Raw genomic sequence first — 19868 nt, 5'->3', positions numbered from 1 at the left:
AGATAGATAGATAGATAGATAGATAGATAGATAGATAGATAGATAGATAGATAGATAGATAGATAGATAGATAGATAGATAGATAGATTTCTGTTCAGTCAAAGAGAGTGGTGAGCCTTTGGTCAGACTCATTTGCTGCTTACTACAGTGTTAAGAATAACTGTTGTTGTGTTATTGCTTTTGATTAGTGAGGATTTGCTTGAGGGTAAGCACTCAGTGACCATATTTATGGTTTCCTCTTCAGTGTCTTGCAAGTATCCAAAGTCAAACAAAATATAATTGTTTTATAAAGAATCAAGGTGAAGATAGAAATAAAGCAAAAAAAAAAAAGTGACAATATAGTAATATGGCTAGATATTTCTATTAGGTGTAAATGATTATGTGAATTTGTGTTTGCATTGTGTCCTGCAAGTGGACTAGCATCTCATTCCATTCACGTGGAATTAATATTAATATCTATATTAAGAAACATTATTCCATATGCCTCCATACATCAAATTCAAATTTTATTGGTCACATACGAAATCATACACAGTACGACATGTAGTGAAATGCGCTTTACGACTGTCTTACACAATTACACAATTACGACTGTCTTACAAAATTTACAGTGTGGACAGTGTGGAAAGTCAAGTGTCATATATATACATATGACATATATACATACATATATTTTCATATTTATATTTACTGCTATTGATACTACATATATATATATATATATATATATATATATATATATATATATATATATATATATATGTGTGTGTGTGTGTGTGTATATAGATATATATGTACACTGAAAAAAATGATTCATTGAATTTACTCAATTTGTTTAAGTTAAGTGGTTGCAATCAATTTATTTTAGCTACATTTAAATAAATAAATTCAGTTCAAAGTCAGTGAACTTAATTTATTTATTTAAATGTAGCTAAAATAAATTGATTGCAACCACTTAACTTAAAAAAAATTGAGTAAATTCAATGAATCATTTTTTTCAGTGTACATAATATATATATATATATATATATATATATATATATATATATATATATATATATATATATATATATATATATATGTATATATATATGTATATATGTAGTATCAATAGCAGTAAATATAAATATGAAAATATATGTATGTATATATGTATACAAATATAAAACTGCTTTATAAAAACTAAATATAAAAAACAAATATAAAACAAAAATATAATACACTAATATAATACAGTACAATGGTTAATTTTGAAATGGTGTCGCAAAAGAATACAGTATGTACAGTGTGCATATGTAGATAAATATATAAATATATATGTAGATGTCTATAGGCAAGTATAAATGTCCAGTTTAACAGGGAGTAAAGTGACGGTGCAGTGTGCACACAAGATGTACAGGAAAGATGTACAGTGAGAGTGTTATTGTGTGTACAGAATAGTGCAGAGTACAAAGTAGTGCAATTATTGCATGTGCAACAATCAGCTGAGATGTACATCACACCTGAATCCACAGTCACCCAAAATGTACTTTATTTAGCTGAGCTGTAGGGGAAATTCTAAGAAGCTCCAAATACAGAGAGAATATAGTTCATCAGAGGACAGAGGACTGGTCATATTGTGTGTGTGTGTGTGTGTGCATGCGTGTCTAGCTCATCTCTAGCTCATGCTCCAATTATTTAGCAAAAGCAAATCAGAGAACATGTATCATGTGTCTGTCAGCACCTGTCACCACTGAAACCCTGAACTACACATCCCAGAATCCTCATCAATCCAGTGAAATACAAACCAAACATCTGACTGCACACACCCTTTCCCAGCACAGAAAGAATAACTACAAATAAGGCATTATTTTACATTATGCTAAGGGAAAACCACTCAACCACATGAATGGATTTTTTGCCAGTAATTGACTAGATGGTGGACTGATGGGGTGGGGTGTGAGGAAGCAGAGTTTAAGTTTGCAGAGACATTGATAAACAGCAAAGTAAAAGCACTCGACCGAGCTAGCAGCCCTTAGTGACAGGCCGACAAGCTGGCTAGTCAGCTAGAAGGCAGGGGACACAGAATCACTAATAAAAAAAGACAGATTAACTAATAAACAGTGTTGTATGGTCAAGCCAGGCAATCGCGCTAACAACTCTTATTCACATGTCCACTTTCAACTAAATGGCAGGGAATGAAGACCAGCTAAATTACAAACATAAGGAGATGCACTAGCAAATATGTGATATCATGAGGAAAACTAATTGATCCACAGTAACAGCAACAGACAATGGCCAGTTAGACAACAGGGGCTGTGGAACATTCTGAATGGTTGACAGCGGAGATCTCAAATCACAGGGAGAATGAGGAACATACATAATGTTACATATTATTACCAATAAAATAATGAATATAAATATAAAGATTATTACAACTATACAGTAGATTGTATTATGGAAAAATCATTTAAAAACAACAAGTATGAATGCCACAAGGTTTACACATAGACTTAACTATATTTTAGTTGTTTATTTGCATAATTGTTACTAATATTCTTCTGTGCTGACAGGAATGACTTGGATTTATAAAAGAGAGAAGCATGATTTTTGTTGAAGCATAGCAACCACTTGCATACTGCTAATGTACCAATCTATGTACATACTTGTTCTTCCTGCACAGTGATATGTACAGTACATTTTCATTTTAATGTTGTCTTTTTGTGACATGAGTATGCTTTTTAGTGGATACAGGTCTAGATTAAACTCTTTATGCCTTTAATCCCAGTGACACTGCCTGGAGGCTGTATAAATAAAATATCCTACCAGCATAGTGACTCACAACAGAATCAAATACAAATACAATAATTTCTCTCTCTCTCTCTCTCTCTCTCTCTCTCTCTCACACACACACACACACACACCTGTCATCCAAGTGCTCTTTTCCTTCAGAACCCCCCCCCCCCCCAACACTTATGCAGACGTTCTACAACATCTCTCTCACTTTTCCTCTCCGCTCTCGCTCTGTCTTTCTCTTTCTGCTCTCATTCCACGCTTGCATGCTCACTGTCCCGAAACATGATAAGGCATAAAGCCCTGTGGGAATTTCTCCCAGCCTGTGAGTGTCAGCTACATCTGTGACTTCCAAAGAGGACATCAACATCAGCAGCAGTAGCCTCTCCTGTCTAGACATCCACTAACTATCCATATTGCTCTAATCGTCATGTTCTATCTTCGGGCAGATCAATCCAATTTTATATCAACCCATGAAGAAGCTTTAGCCATCTGTTAAAGTTATGCCTTCTCTCTTTGTGATATTTACGCTGAACAAAACTTAAACTTAGAGAATGGAACTAGGGGTTTCTTCTTGCCTTGGATCTGAAGAGTTTCTACATCCGCAAAATGTTTTCATTCTACTACACTGTAGGTCTGATTGAGAGACTGGACGAATTCTGAAGAGTTATATATGTAAGTATACAGATACGCAAACAGAGTTGTTTGTTTTTCATCTGCTGCTTGATATGTACACAATGTGTATGTGAAAACCGGTGAGTACTGTAAAAAGGTTTTATTCTGCATTTAAACTGTTCTGTTTCTAGAAAACACCAGCATTGCAATGTTTACGACCTTATTTTTGATCTAAGTAATATTGAATTGTAAATGTCATACAAAAATCTGTGTGTGGGCATGTATATTTATTATAGATTAAAATTAAGAAAGGAAGAGTGAGAGAGAGACAGATAGAGAGAGAGACACAAGGTTAAAATGCATAGCTTTCATGTTTCTGTTAGAAATCCAGGACACTGCTTTGTTAACTCTTTATAAACTCTTATCCCAGAAACATAAAAATGGAACTTTTTTTTATTGGGGGAAAAGAAAATAACTGTATTAATAACTGTATTAATTTTATATTTAAAAAAAAGGAAAGAGATTTGTTATCAAAACATTTTAGATTCTGCACTTTAATTTTTAAGATTCTGCACTGTTTCTAGGTCTCTATTTAAAGTAAGCAAAAGTGTACTATTATTTTACATGCTTTGCACTTCTGCTGAAACATGTTCAAATGGCACTCTGATGGATTTTATCTAATATGGATCATAATGTTTTGCACAAATGTGTTGAGTCCATGCCTCCTTAAGTGCTGACATTAAAACAAAAAAAGGGACATACAAAATACCAAGAAACTAAATTAATTTAATATTTTAAGACTAGAATTAAGACTATAACAGAATGCAAAATAGCATGCAGAATGCAAAATGCATCTTTAGTAGTGGGCTCAGACTTTTGGCTCTAGGAACTATAGATGTTAGGAATTATACTATACACTCCCTGATGTTTGATGTGAACATTAACTAAAGCTCTTATGTATTTATGATGATATGTATTTGCATGAACTTACATATTGTGCTGCTGCCACATGATTGGCTCATTGGATAATTGCATAAATGAGCAGATGTACATGTGTTCCTATGACAGTGGATGGTGACCATAGATCAATATTAGGAAATCAGAATATTCCAGTAAAGCCTGTGCTGATGGCAAATCCCTAGTCCACAGATTTTTTTGTTTATTTGTTTATATTTTCATGATTGTCTGCTTAATAATTATTTTAAAATACACTACGCTACACTACACTACACTTCACTTCACAATTAGAAAATTGTCTAGTTAAATGCTGTGTTTGTTTATATTTAAAGAATAGTAAGCTACTTTCTAGTGTTTATCTTATTGGCATTTATGTTTATAGCTTATTGGCAATTATCCTACTTCTATTGTCTTACATTAACATTTTACAGTTGTGTAAACCATTACCCTCATTGATGCATATCAGTACTTAATCATTAAAGGAATCAAAGGCCAGTTATCACCAGAATGAGGCATTTCAGACAAATGCAGCAGATAGTCATCCATTTTAACCAGCATTTCAATCAACTCCCAATGAGCAAGGCAAGCCCATGCAGGCAGAGCAAGAAGGAAATGCTGGCTACATTTTCTATGTAAATTTATTGCATCATCTGGTACATCAAAGGCAGCAGAAACATATCATAACACAATGTAATCCAGATTTATTTAATATATATTGTTCTAAAAATATTAAATAAGCACATATGTGATGAAAAAAACTGTTTGTTTTTTTTATTAAATGCATTAGGAGGTACCCAATTCAATACTCTATACAATAATCTCAAACTAACAAATGGGGGAAAAATCATCTCTAAAGCATTTACACCAGAAAAAGTTTTGCGTACTTTTTGGAGCCAGTTTTTTTTTTTTCAGATTTTGCTGTCAATATGGACATAAATAAAACCTGCAAAACAGAGACAATTAAACAATTGACAATTTACCTATAGTATTAAGTATATACTATATTTATTACTGGATATCCTGTGACCATTTTAAAAATTGTGAAAATAAGCTGTGTATTATTTAGGGTTTATGGTATGTTTGTCATACTTGTTTGTGAATATTGTAAACCACAAACAAATTTGTGCTATTAGTTAGTTATGTACTATGTGCTGATTCAATCTTTTTTCAACCTTATATGGGGCATCATTATTCAATTCAATTCAAATTTATTTGTATAATGCTTTTAACAATGGACATGGTTGCAGAGCAGCTTTAAGGGAATATAAAAAATCAGGATATAAATTATAAAGAAATATAATGAATAGACCAGTATGAAGGCATAAGTACACTACACTACACTACACTAATTTGGATACAAAAGGAAAACAAAAAAAATAATAATAGTACACCACTAATCCTGAAAATGACAGTTGCCTGATGGTTTCAAAAATGCTATTAAGAAACAGGAATCTTCAGGGATGTTAATGGATCTCAGCGTAGCATTAGCTCTTTTTTTCTGAAAGCCCATTGTGCATTGGCAGTAACCTCAACTCAGTCTTTTGTTGTCTTATAATTACTTTAATTGAGGAAATCTAGTAGGGAGATAATATCCTGGTTTCACAAATGTAAGGACAATTTCAGCTTCAGTGTGACATTGCCTCCCTTCTATTAGCCCTTCTGTTTCTCTGGAGCATAGTGACCTGAATAAGGTCTTTAGTCCCTCACCTACCCCGAGATTGTACCAAAGTTCTCACTTGAACAAGACTACTGTCTTTCTTTCAAGGAAACAGCTGGGGTTCATTAGACCAGCCATATTTTCGGCATTAGCAAGATTCTTTTTCTAGTCCTTACACTGAATACTGTGGTTGTCAAGAAACTGGCAGTGAAATGTCATAACCCTTTGCTTCTGGTTCTGCCTCACTAGAAGTGCATACAACATTAGTCATGTATCTGTTGAAGCAGGATGGCTTAGCAAATGCCCGTGTCATGTTCCAGTTCTTTCTCACTGAGGTCTTCTGTGATATGCTCCTCATGTATATCACAGTTTATATAGATAATCCAGTTGTTTACTCATCCAGCTTGAAGAAGAATGAAAGCCATATGTGAGCCATGTTGATAAAACTGCAATTATAGAGAAATGCATCAGTAGTGCTATGAATGACTCTGGGGTTCATTCAAACTGCCACACCGTACACTGCATTTCTCTCCTGTTTTCCTCGCCAAAACTACAATAACCCAGGTATGCTACCTTATCCTCCGCTCAGCTCACATCACTATGTACCAACCAGCAGCAGTCTTCTGTTGTCATTGGGGACCTTGTCTCTGACCAAAGTATGCATTTTACCTCATAGGTGTAGAAGGTATTTATAGAGCATCTGGGCGTGAATGTCAGTTTAACCTCTGACCTCCACTGTAAATCCTGCAGAAGCGGGCCATTACTGTGGCTCGGGGGGCCTATTGTATTCCCCTTGAAATGAATATATCTAGAACTCCCGTGTACAGTACTCCTTCTGGCTAAAGATCACTAGTTCATTAAGAACCCTATACTTCTATATATTTTGCCTTTGTCCCTATCTATTCTAATTTGTTCTAATCATATGTTCATACATGATGCACAGTTTTCTGTAGTGTTGTCCAAGTTAATCCAAATGCCCAAGCTTATGGGTCTGAGGTACTGCTCCACTTCTGATGGGCTCTGTATTAGTGAATCAAACACAATCATACCATCTCTATCTACAAGCCTTTAAACCAACACAGGGGAGTGAATTGCATGGTCATCTGTTTTTCAAGTGCTTGTTTCAGTGATTTCCAGAACAGCTTTCCAGACATGCTGTCTCTTATCATTCAAAAGTAATTGGTCAAATGTTTCCATAGAAACAAAAAGCCACTGTGACTTATGGGCTGTTTTCTTGGCCTTTGAACACACTGATTCATGTGTGCTCTATCTAATGAAATGAAAACAAGAGACTGGTACAGTACTGAAAATTAGCACGTTAGATTCTGTAAGGTGTATTTCAGTGGATCTATCCATTCATCTTTCAGACAATTGAAAAACTAAAGGAAAAAAATTATGCTTCTGTTGTGCTGTGGGAACAGTTTACTGCCATGGTTTGGTTTCCACTTGTGTCCTTAGAGGGAATATAACTGTAAATTCACCACAGTTATTCTGACTGAGCAGCTTTATTCTATGATAAAACATTTATACCCTAATGATAGTGGTTTCCTCCTTCTTCTTCTTCTTCTTCTTCTTCTTCTTTCCCCTTCAGGCGTCGCCACAGCGAATCATCTCTCTCCACCTATCCCTATCTTCTGCATCCTCAACACTTGCACCCACTAGCTTTATATCCTCATTTATTACATCCAGTGATAGTGGTTTCCTCCAAGATGACAATATCCCAATGCATGTGGGATCACTGGATCAGTGAATGGTTTGTTGACTGCAAAAATATTGTGAGTCTGTGGCTTTTACAGTGCAGGAACAGAGACATGCAGCATCCATGCCAAGGTGTACACAAACTGTTTTGGTGGCTTAAGGAGGCCTACTTATTGTCTTGTATTAGATATAGCCCAGCTCTGATAATTGCAAGTGAATTGTTAATATAGGGAAAATACAGGGTTTGCAAAATACTGCACTTGTATGACTACTGAAATTTATTTAGAACATAATGAAATAGGATTTCCAGAAAGGGTAAAAGTCTCCCTCTGCTGGTTGAAAACACAGTACACACACACACACACACTTACTTTCCAATATGCCTGAGCCAGATGTCCTCAGGAAAATTCTGTTATGCTTTCTATGTAATATGACTAAGTACGCTGTTTCAAAGCAACAATGTGTTTCTCAAATCAAGAAACTTTTATTTAGACTATGGTTAACAAGAACAGGCAGCTAATATTATTATATCAGATTTACTCTAGTGTTAAAAGAAATATAGAAAATGTAGAAATATCAAAAAAGTTCACTGGACAAGCTACTATATTTTGACATATTCACAGTGTTGCTGCAGGTCTAAAATGGGATGGATCCTTTGAGTTACCTTTCATTAGAATGCCTTTATGATTTTCTGAAATAATGTTGAAGAATGATTATTTACATTTATGGCATATTGCAGATGCCATATCCAGAACAAATGACATAGATAAGCCATACAATTAAAACCACTGTCAGGTGACATGAATACAATGATAATCTCATTACAGTAGCACTTGTAATGTAAGGATATGAGAATCTTTGACAAGGGCCAGATTGTGATTTCTAGATGACTGGGTCAGAGCATCTTCAAAACAACAGGTTTTGTGTGGTGTTTCTGGTGCGCATAGGCTAGAACCTACTTAAAATTGTACAAGGAAGGACAACCGGAGAACCACTGACAGAGTTATGGGCATCCAAGGCTCACTGATGTGCATGGGGAGCAAAGGCTAGCCTGCCAGGTACGATCCCACAGAAGAGTTACTGTAGTATCACAGCATTATAAATTGCATCATAGCTTACTGTGTATGGTGCTGTGTTACCACAGACCAGCCAGAGTGCCTATGCTGACCCTTGCCTACCATTGAGTGCCTATGCTGACAACTGCCTACTGCCAAAAGTGACTACAATGGGCTTGTGAGCATCAGACCATGGAACAATGAAAAATAGTGGTCTGATTAATAACATTTTCTTTTACATCATGTCGATGGCTGGGTGTGTGTGGCTCATTTGCTCTGGCAACGGTATTCCCTAATGGAAGTGGCCTCTTTCGGCAAAAATCTAAAAATAGTTCAGGAATGGTTTGAGGAATATAACAAAGTAGTCGAGGTGTTGACTTGACATCAAAATTCACCAGATCTCACTACCAATCAAACATCTGTGGGATGTTCTGCACAAACAAGACTGATACATGGAGGTCCCACCTCGCAACTCACAAGAATTTAAAGGATCTGTTGCTAATATCTTGATGCCAGAAACCACAGCATACCTTCAGAGGTTTCTGGAGTCTATGCATTGACATTCAGAGCTGTTTTGGCTTCACAAAGAGGACCTACTCAGTATTTGGTAGGTGGTTTTAATGTTAAGGCTCAAGGGTTAAATTTTTTTGCATTCATTATGTACACTGTCTGTTCAATGTGAATAATGTATTCATATTTGTTTAAACCCCTTAGAATGCTTGATGCTTGTGAGGAATTTATAATACCATAATTACTTATATATACTCACCATCCACTTTAGTAGAAACTCCTGTAACCCTGCTTATTTATGCAGGTACTCATATCCTTGTGGGAATATTTTTTTATTTATTTCAAGAATTTCTCTTTACCATGACTTTAGTGGTTGGATGTTTATAGGAATGTTTACATGGATGAAGTTCTACAGGTTGACACCATTGCTATGTAATGTTAACCTGATATACATTTGGTCTAGAATACTGTCCTGAAGCTCTCACCCTGCAAAATATTTCTGCTTAACAAAAAACAAATAATTGATTTTGATTTCTATTGTTTTCCTCTAGAAAACCAAACACTAGATGAGCTGCTTCTAGCAGCATATTGACAAAAGAACCATGGACAGAAGTCAAATGGGCAACTCCACTGTCAGTTACAACACTTCAGATGTCCAACTTGTCACACATAGCCTATGGGAGATCATCACTATTGCTACGGTCTCAGCTATAGTAAGCCTGATCACAATAACTGGAAATATTCTAGTGATGCTCTCCTTCAAGGTAAATAGTCAACTAAAAACAGTTAATAACTACTATCTACTAAGCCTGGCTTTTGCTGACCTTATCATTGGTATGTTTTCCATGAATTTATACACTTCCTATATACTCATGGGCTATTGGTCACTAGGTAGCCTTGCATGTGACCTCTGGTTGGCTATGGACTATGTGGTCAGTAATGCCTCAGTTATGAACTTGCTAGTAATTAGCTTTGATCGTTACTTCTCCATTACAAGACCTCTGACCTACAGAGCTAAGCGAACGCCAAAGCGTGCAGGGATCATGATTGGACTGGCTTGGCTTGTGTCCCTCATCCTTTGGGCACCACCAATTTTGTGCTGGCAGTATTTTGTAGGCAAAAGAACAGTACCTGAGAGACAATGTCAAATCCAATTCTTCTCAGAGCCTGTGATAACTTTTGGGACAGCAATTGCTGCATTTTATATTCCAGTTTCTGTCATGACCATCTTGTACTGTCGGATTTACAAAGAGACAGAAAAGCGCACTAAAGACCTGGCGGAACTCCAGGAAGTCAGCCATTCTACAGACCATGAAATTAAAAATGAGTCACAGATGTCTATAATTAAGTCCTGCTTCAGCACCACCACCAGAAGGCAGAACCAGGTATCCTGGACATCCTCCAGCCATAACACTAAATCTGCCAACACCTTCAATGATGAGTGGTGTAAAGCTGATCACCTTACCACTTGTAACAGCTATACATCTTCAGAAGAAGAGGAATGTGCTCCTGGAGTCCTGGTGGTCTACAGGAATCATGCTTGCAGAGAGAACAATTCAGTCCTGTCCAATAATGGAGAGGAAGAGAATTTCTTCCTGTCGGCAGGTAAAAACAACTCCCATGAGTGCAAGACGTTTGTTTCCTATAGTTTCAAACCATCTGTAAAGGACAACAACTCTACACATGCCAAAAATGAGAATCCCAAAGAAACAAGCTCCATGCAATCTTTGGCTGAGTCCATAAGCATACAGTCAACAGCACTGTCTTCTAAACCTAACAACCCAATGCTGAAGAGCCAGATAACCAAACGCAAGAGGATGGTCCTGATCAAAGAAAGAAAGGCAGCACAGACTCTTAGTGCTATTCTGCTGGCCTTCATCCTCACATGGACACCTTACAATATCATGGTGCTTATCTCTACCTTCTGTTCAGATTGCATACCTCTGTCTCTATGGCACCTGGGCTACTGGCTATGCTATGTCAATAGCACAGTCAACCCAATGTGCTATGCTCTCTGCAACAAAACCTTTCAGAAGACCTTCCGGATGCTTCTCCTATGCCAGTGGAAGAGGAGGCTGGAAGATTAACTTTATTAGCAATACCCTGTGATATGCTGTATGTTCTCATGACCAAATCTGAACAAAATAATAAGAAGAATCTAGAAGATTGTACAGATGAGATTACTACATTTTATCAGAATAAGGTTATATGTAATATGAGTCCATATGATCTTCCAGTGTTGTTTTTATTGACATATTTTCTTCAGTATATCTAAAATGACTAATTTATTGATTGTTTTACATAAGATAAATATGTGATATTAGCAAATCTTGGATCTGATGCAATGGTCACTGATTTATAAAAGATATTCCTATATTTATGCTTAGTATAGTCTTAGAGACTATTACTGTATTGGAAATCACTCTTTAAAATACAAATATAAAAAAAATGCTTGATCAAAATTGTATTGTACATGCCCATGAAATGCCCTTTTCCTTAATAAAAGAAGAAACAAATAAGAGCCATAAGCTCAAACAATGTTTTAGGACAAACAATGAAACTGGCAAAAAAAAAAAAAAAAACCTACAGCAAACAGGAAGTATGTTCTTAAGTCTTCTTTCTATATTTTCATTTAAGGAGTCAATGATATGATATTTGTGTCTTGTTTATAATTCCATCTTTTTTAAAATTAAACTATTAGTAGATCCATAAACTGTAACCCTTTTTGCTGCTTTGTGGATAAGATTGAAAAACCTCTTATTTGTGTTATCACGATATTTGGGTTTATAAATTTGACAGTGATATCACAATATTACACTACATATTAATACCATTATAAGTGACAATGTAAAACTAGCACTCAGCTGTTTTATTATTTTAATTTGTGCCCTCTACTCCAACCTCTTTGTGTGTATTTGCAGAAAAATAGATATACTCCCTATACAATTATAGAAATTTGATATTTATAAAACAACCTTACAATTGCTCTTGTAATAAATGCTTTCTAGGTCCCAGTCAATCTCAGTTAACTGGGTTTTTATAAAATAAGAGAAAATTTATCGTGACTTGTCCTGAAAACTAGCAGTCTGTATGCTGTTCTTTAATCAAATGATCAGAGAGAAAACTTTTTTATTATTTTGTACTTGTCAGCCCTCCCACAGGCTGAATGCAATGTAATAAGGCTCACTCAGAGCTCATCTCTTTTGCAATCTGCAGGATGCATGATTTTGACCATATCTGAAGGCTTTACCATCATCCAGGCATATTTGCACAGATGCTCCTTGTTGCAGTCCTTTTGCCAATAGATGACATTCCGGCGGTTGAGGTTGGCACCGGCACAGGCGTCATACCACCACCCCCCACCAGCAACTCCCTGAAACTCTAGCTTGGCACAGTTCTGGAAATAATTATCATTGTCACGGTCCTTGGTGGTAAATTTCTGGTTATCGTGGAGGTAGTTCTCTGGGTCCAGAGTGAGAGCATCTGCAGCAGTACCATGGTACAAGCCCAGACGCAACCTATACTGTGCATCTTCTCCTTCCACCAGTGCTGGGTCATATTCACCGGTTTTAGTTATAGCATCTTTGTCCACTAGCTTGATGCCCAGCTTGTAGCGGATAGGTCCACTGGTGAGTTGGTGGATATACTCATTTCCCAACCAGTGGTTGCCAGTCAAGGTTCCAAAGCCCAACTTATACTCTTCCCAGGTGCGGTCAAAGTCCACACTGCTGTTAACTGTAATGTGCTGGATCACAGTCCAGCCACCTTCCTGCATGGCACAGAAAGCTACAATGGGTAAGTCTCCGGGCTTGATTATGTAGACACCATCCCGTGCCTGACCTCCAGAACTTTCCCACAGTTCATGGCAGTCCCTGGGTAACCCTTGTACAGAAAAATACAAATGACAATAAAAGAGCTATAAAAATTCCAACACACAACAATACAGTTTCTAGATTAAAGTAAAGTTAATGTATGGATGTATGGGTCTTTCATTATGATTAGACTTGTATGTCACCATTTCAGAACCTGATCAATTTCTGTCACCCTAGACAATAAAAAACTTGAGACTCTTTAAAATGAAGAGCTTATACCTGCTATATAGAAAAAATTGCATGTTATGATGGAAATCAAAATGAAGCAAAGCAATAAAAGAGAATAAGTAAGCTTACAAAAATCAAGCAAGACACAGAAAATGTTTTCTTATAGTTTCTTTAAATAGAATTAATAGTGTAATAATAAATATATAATCAAACAAACAAAAAACTGGCAATGCCCACAGAACTAGCCTGATCTTTACCTTTATGTCCAGCATTTTGAATGAATTTTTGCTCTTCTGGAGAAAGAAGATGGATGTTTTTAACTTTCTGCTGTACAGCTAGTACTCCAGCTGAAATGGCAATGCTCAACAGAGCCATCACCATACTCTTGAAAAATATCATCCTTTAGTACTATGAGAACAATAGACAGATTATTAACCATAGAATAGCAGTCCATTTAAATACTTTTCACTTTTATAATTCACTTTGACTGAGGATAATTTCAGTAGTAATCTATATCCAAGGTAACATACTGTAGATCTATTATTAACTATATACTGCTATTTGTAACTAGTGGGACTGGGATATTTTTAGCAAAAAACTAATCCACATACTCACCTTCACCATGTATCACGTTTGCTTGAAGAGAAAGAACGTCCCAATCTGAATTTCACAGTCCACACGAACTGTGACATAGGCCACACACCCTGGGCCTATCAGCATTGGACTTCAGCCTCTTTCTCATGCAACACTGGTACACACCAGTGATTAAAGACTATAGGCCTATCCATGTCATTTGAGACAGGACCAGGCTTTACAGTTTTTAGGAATTATCATGTGTCTTTTAGTCTGATATATCTTCTCCAATACCATAATACCTTAAAAGGCAGAATATTCACTCATCCTTTGCCAACATCTGTTTATATTCATAATAAATTATTAGGCAGTTATAACCACCAGTTACAATAAGCATATTATGGCTCTGCTTATCTCTGGATTTAGATCACTAACTACAGTGATCTAACAACTACAAATCAGTGATTAGCTGGATATCCAGTGATCTGCTTCGTATACTTATACAACATTAAATGGAGTAGCATACTTTTTTTTGTTTCTTTACTTTATATGTTCTTTAAAGATATATTAGTATGTATTATGTATTAGTAGTAGATATTACTATGGGTAGTATGAAGTATGTAGGACATTACGTGCATGCAGTCATAACAGCCACAAAATGATTCACAGTCAATGAGATAAATGTCACAACAGACTGATCTTTGTTTTATTATCATGATACTGTTTACACTGTAACTAGTGGTTACAAACACTCAAAGGTCTTCTTCTACAAAAAAAAAACACAGCTATTAATTTATTACACTCATCTTATCTGTTCTCCTAAGCAAGTTCCTCACAGATGATACATAACCAATATCAGTCTTGTTTCTCTGACAGCTTGTCCCTTACAGCCCCTCTTACTCTCACTAGTGATATATTTAGCCTTCACCTATTCAACTTCCTTAGTGGTCGGCCAAGGCTGTTGCTTTTTAGAGACCCACATAACTAATCTAGAGCTGTAAAGTAATTTAAAAGCATGCAGACCAAATAAATACAATAAATTAAATAAGCTAGTAGTTGCCCTCACATTATGCTAATAAAATAGTATCATTATTTAAAATATATATCATTAATATATATTTGTCTTTAATAAATATTTACTTGTTTTCTCCAAATCAATAAATAAAAACACTCAATAAATACTGACACAGTAAGTACAGAAATGTAACAAGAGAAGATTCAAAAGCCTGATTAATAAAAGCATACAGAACTAAAACACTGTCAGCTGTGATAGTATTAAACATATTTCAAAGCTTGTGGCACACAATTGATAATAATTTAGCAAAGGCCTGAAACAGGAAAATCAGGATGAAACAAATGCATGAGTATCATGTCTCCTTGCTCACATGCGTGTTATCTCCTGCGTGGAGCACTGCCTCTGTGCCCCCTGTGAGTTCCTGATTTACCTTGGCTTTTAGGTGGGGCAAAAAACTTGGTCATGAGCTCGGACACATCTGGAATCTCAGGGCTGGGATTGAGCATATTCATTGACTGTTCCATTTCCTAATAAATAAACAAACAAATACAAAATACAACAGAGTTCATTACTAGAAAATATTTAAACATAACACTAAATTTGTCCAACTATTTCTGAAACAATAAACATGTTATTGTTCACTATGTCAATCACATTTAATAGTGTACTATCTGAATCAGTATCAAATGTTAAGAGCTGTTATTCATGCAATAACCAACTGAATAAATGGAAAATCCTCACAATTATCTAATGAAACAGAACAATGTTTTTTCTGGATAGAATGCCCATTGGTAGCTGAATAAGGGCATGAGGATATTTATTCTTTTCCTTCCTGTGTATCACAGATGTTTGGTAAGGATTTAACACAACAGTCCAGGTTTAAACCAGAGCTTTTATAAGGAGAAAACTAGATTAAACTCACCCTTCTCATCCCTGGATCATTCATGTTGATGAGCTTTGGGAGAAGAAAGATGATCAAAAGAGGAAAAACCATCATGAGAACCTGAGGAATGTGGAGAAAACAGGTAAGCCAAGGATATGTCACTTAATTACTATTACAGTATTTAAATAAACCCTTTACAAAGTAATGGGAAAAGTCTTGACCCCTGCTATTACTAACCTAAAAGATAACTAAGGCTATTCTATTTAGAGATAGAACTGGTTTCTGTCATAAAATAGTAGTAGATAGTGTGAGTCCAGGCCTACAAATATAAGTCTGGTGATTCCATGCAATATGTAGTCATTTAAACTAAGAGGAATAAGTAAGCTCTCCTGGGGTGTCTTTTTACATGTGATTATTGTTTTTTTAATAAGCATTTAATTATTTTTTAAAATAGCACCCACACATAGACACAAAAAAATAAAATTAAATTGTTTGAACAGAGATAATCCCTAATAAATCATCTATTATTTCCAAACAGGCATACATAAAGGCTTTTAAGGTCTTCCCAAGTACCCTACAGACTGCAGAATTCCAGTGTAAGTCTCTTTCCCTCTTGTCACCTAATGACACATCCTAACAGGAAAATACATAGTAACAACAAGCTTACCATAGGATTCATAAAGAAATCAGACCAACCCCATGTGTCTCGTTTTATAAAGTATGAATGCTGTCCTGTACATCTCATCTGAACAGGGTACGGCAATTGCACTACCTCAGACGTCTTGATATAATTGACTCTTCTGGCACTAAAGTTAAGCAAAAAGCGGAGAATTATTGCACATTATACTGTAATGTATATACTGTATTATGCTTTAAGCAGGCATACTTCCACATTCAGACGAATTAGGCACACTTGCTCAACACTGAAAACAACTGAAATATCTCTGTTAGCTTTCTTTACTGTAGGCTAACAGTATACAGAATAATAGTGTAGTGTTCATTGACAGTGCAGAAGCATAAGTAAGAAACAGTGAGAAAATGACTATCAGGGTACTTTGAAAGACATTAATAAAAGGCTTCAGAGTGGTTGACATTTTTTCCACTCCAACCTTGGCAAACCATGTCTTTTGTTGACAATGCTTTGTGCATAGGGGCACTGTAATGCTGAAACAGACTTGGGTTTCATAGTTCCAATGAAGGGAAAATGCTACAGAAAACACGATGCTCACATGCCAATTTTTGCTGCTTTCGGCAGTGCACAGGGGTCAGCATAGGCTATGCAGCCCCATACGCAACAAACTACGATGCACTGTGTATTCTGACACCTTTCTATTGGCAAACCGACAACCTATACAACTTTGTTTGGGGAAGGCCTTCATATGGGGGTGGTCAGGTGTCCATAAACGTTTGGCCACAAAATAAATGTATGTGGTGAGTTTAGTTAGATGACATGACCAGGGATTTCTTCTTTCTATAAGAAATCAATTATAAAATATTCTGATAAAGCTATTCTATTTCATCCTATTCCAAGTGTCAATCTAACTTCATGCATCACGTTTTGATAATCTGGATAATGCAATTAATATGCAAATTAGTCTCTGACCCCATCTGGTGACTTCCAGCTACTATTTGGGCATGCAATATACTTTCCACTGAAAACTTCTGTTTTGTTAGTGCACTGTAAACAATCACTACACTGTGACAAATCCAGCTACTCTTCTTTGCCTTGCACTGAACTATTGTAAAAAATAAACAACAGAATGAGAAGGTATCCGCTTAGTCTATAGTATTATTTATCTTAAGAGAAACATACCGCATTTTGCCTGTTGCAGTAATGTCCACTCTGACAGGCTCGAATCTGTAGACCGGGGACACAATGTGGACCACATAAGATCCGGACGGCACATCATTTACTGTGAAACTTCCATCAAGTCTAGTGAGACAAAGTAATGATTAAAATCTATGGCGTGGCAGCTGGTGCATGTGATTATAGCGTGTTTTTTGTTTGTTTGTTTTTGCAAATAAGTTTAAAAAAAAAAAAAAACCTGACGAAGCCGACATGCTCCTGTTCATCTAGCAGCACGTGAGCGAACGGTGTCCACTCCTCTGTTCTCACGCCGTAGACGAGCGCGCGACCCTCAATGCGGAATTTCTCTTCACCTTCCGCTACTGCGTTATAGTGTGTGCATAACCCAAACAAAACCGCCAGAATTAAACCGTCCAGATATTTTAAAAGCATCCTGACCAAAAAAAAAAAATATCCCAGTAAACCTTCACTGACTTGGTCAATGTCGCGCTTTCAAGTTTTTGCTGACCACGTAAACCTAAATTAAACTTTTGACTTCGTCCCACGCATTACGCGATGACGTAGCAGCCACGCGCCGACCCCAGGGTTTAAAGTCCCAACAAAACAGTAACACTGCCAGTTCTGTATTAATAAGAAAATTAAAGAAGTGTCTTACAAAATACTTCATAGAATTTATGATAAACATTTATTAAAGATTTAAGCTCAATATTAAGTATACATGTGAATGTTGTGGTCAGGAAAAATAAACTTTTTTTTAGAAAATGTTTTTTTCTATGTATTTACACAAGATGGTTTTGGAAGTATTTAGAATTTTATACTGTACTAATAGAAACTAACTGGAGTGTAGGATAGAAATTTGTATATTTGCTGTACTTTTTTTTTGCACAGAGAATGAAAATTGAAAAGTTTAAGAATGACACACTGCACATGTGTTTGTTTCATTAGGAAAATACCATATACATAAGAAAAAAGTGGGCTCAATGTAAACCAGATTTTTCACGTTTTATAAATGACTTTAAATTGTATGTTAATCCCTTGGAATAAACCAAAAACAAAAAAAGTCATACTTGATACTCTGAAAGCACTGAAATTGATTACATTTGTATTTATTTATTTATTTGTTTGTTTACTTATTTATTCCCTTTATTATCTGGCATTTAATCTTATTGTGATAATGCAAATATGTAATATCTCTTGTTCTTTTGGCATTGAATAAAACATAATTACAAAAAAAAAACATTAATACTTTGTGTGCTTGTGGATATCCAATTTAAGTTTTTACATTGAAATTTACATATTTCAAGAATCCACTCAAAATTATTTTATAAACATAATCGAGATAATTAAATATTACGCAAATGATTCAAATGTGTACAGCAATATTGTGGCAATTTATTGAATCCCTATATTTTTTAATTCCAACAAATAAGACTTCATTTTTATGGGTACTAGTTTTTGGATTAATAATCCTTGGATTAAACAGTCAAATTTGTTAATATGTATAAGATATAAAAAATATAAAAATAGCAGCTTGTTAAGTGTTAAAAAAAAGTTTGATTTGCCTGTTTTTTGCCTGGTGAGTTATCTATTCTATATGTTTATGATGCATATATATATACATAAGATTTAATACTGTAACAAAAGTGTAAAGTTCAAAGTCAAAGAAGCTTTAATGTCGCTTCAACCTTATATAGCGTATGCAGTACACAGTGAAGTGAAACAAAGTTCCTCCTAGACCAGAGGTGCTACACAGAACAAAAAACAAAGTACAGGTGATGTGGACAACCATAGAGCTAAACTATACTACAAGGTGCATTCTTTAGAAACTAAACATACAACATAAGTAACAGGATGACAAGACGAGACAGTGCAGACAAACAAGACACATAATGCCAACTATGTGCAAAAGAATAGTGTTTGACAGTGAGTGCAAAGAGATACAAATATTAAAGTGACCTGTACATGTAAACAAGATCTATGTAAAGTGATGAGTTAAAATCATTCACAATTCATTCATAGTTAAAATCATTTACAGATGTTCATAATTTAATCATTTTCAAAAGTATTGTGCAGCTAAATTGAGACAATCTTAAAATTCAATAAGCAAAGAGAGCAAAATCGAGGGAAATATAAGGGATACATTAAGCATTCCCATAACTACAGTTAAATTATGCATTGATGGATTTTATGTGTTAAGTAGTGTTTAAAGAAATAATAAAATGAATTGAAAATCCTAATCCCTACATCTTCTTCCAAGTGGATTTAGCATATATGTAACAAGTGTAT

The 19868-nt window shown here is 35.5% G+C and overlaps 3 protein-coding genes across 3 annotated transcripts; 1 reads left to right on the top strand and 2 right to left on the bottom strand.

Annotated features, from left to right (window-relative positions):
• The first annotated feature begins 9686 nt into the window (after positions 1-9686).
• On the top strand, positions 9687-11360 carry chrm5a (cholinergic receptor, muscarinic 5a). Its single transcript, XM_058398385.1, is given in 1 exon segment — positions 9687-11360. A coding segment is annotated over 1 exon segment (1494 nt). The 5' UTR covers positions 9687-9866.
• Positions 11361-12376: 1016 nt separating this feature from the next.
• zgc:194887 (uncharacterized protein LOC571819 homolog) lies at positions 12377-14021 on the bottom strand. The gene is made up of 3 exons (XM_058398386.1): positions 13920-14021; positions 13562-13712; positions 12377-13146 (listed from the first exon to the last, which is right to left on the bottom strand). The coding sequence occupies exons 2-3, from the start codon at positions 13701-13703 to the stop codon at positions 12452-12454; spliced, it is 837 nt and encodes a 278-aa protein (XP_058254369.1). The 5' UTR covers positions 13704-13712; positions 13920-14021; the 3' UTR covers positions 12377-12451.
• A 471-nt stretch (positions 14022-14492) lies between these two features.
• LOC131358944 (ER membrane protein complex subunit 7-like) lies at positions 14493-18117 on the bottom strand. The gene is made up of 5 exons (XM_058398388.1): positions 17821-18117; positions 17589-17708; positions 16443-16581; positions 15815-15895; positions 14493-15419 (listed from the first exon to the last, which is right to left on the bottom strand). The coding sequence occupies exons 1-5, from the start codon at positions 18012-18014 to the stop codon at positions 15270-15272; spliced, it is 684 nt and encodes a 227-aa protein (XP_058254371.1). The 5' UTR covers positions 18015-18117; the 3' UTR covers positions 14493-15269.
• Between the last annotated feature and the right edge of the window lie 1751 nt (positions 18118-19868).

The sequence above is a fragment of the Hemibagrus wyckioides genome, linkage group LG09 (assembly GCF_019097595.1).
Source record: "Hemibagrus wyckioides isolate EC202008001 linkage group LG09, SWU_Hwy_1.0, whole genome shotgun sequence".
NCBI classification, from domain to species: domain Eukaryota; kingdom Metazoa; phylum Chordata; class Actinopteri; order Siluriformes; family Bagridae; genus Hemibagrus; species Hemibagrus wyckioides.
The sequence above is the reverse complement of the archived record's forward strand: the minus strand, read 5'-3'. Positions and strand labels throughout refer to the sequence as shown.

Excerpts from the sequence above, each read along its gene's own strand:
- zgc:194887 (XM_058398386.1), bottom strand. The coding sequence starts at position 13,703 with ATGATATTTTTCAAGAGTATGGTGATGGCTCTGTTGAGCATTGCCATT. Across the intron at positions 13,147-13,561 it reads TCAAAATGCTGGACATAAAG|GGTTACCCAGGGACTGCCAT; the intron begins GTAAAGATCAGG and ends TTTCTGTACAAG.
- LOC131358944 (XM_058398388.1), bottom strand. The coding sequence starts at position 18,014 with ATGCTTTTAAAATATCTGGACGGTTTAATTCTGGCGGTTTTGTTTGGG. Across the intron at positions 16,582-17,588 it reads ACTGCAACAGGCAAAATGCG|TGCCAGAAGAGTCAATTATA; the intron begins GTATGTTTCTCT and ends GCTTAACTTTAG. Across the intron at positions 15,896-16,442 it reads ATTTCTTTATGAATCCTATG|GTTCTCATGATGGTTTTTCC; the intron begins GTAAGCTTGTTG and ends CACATTCCTCAG.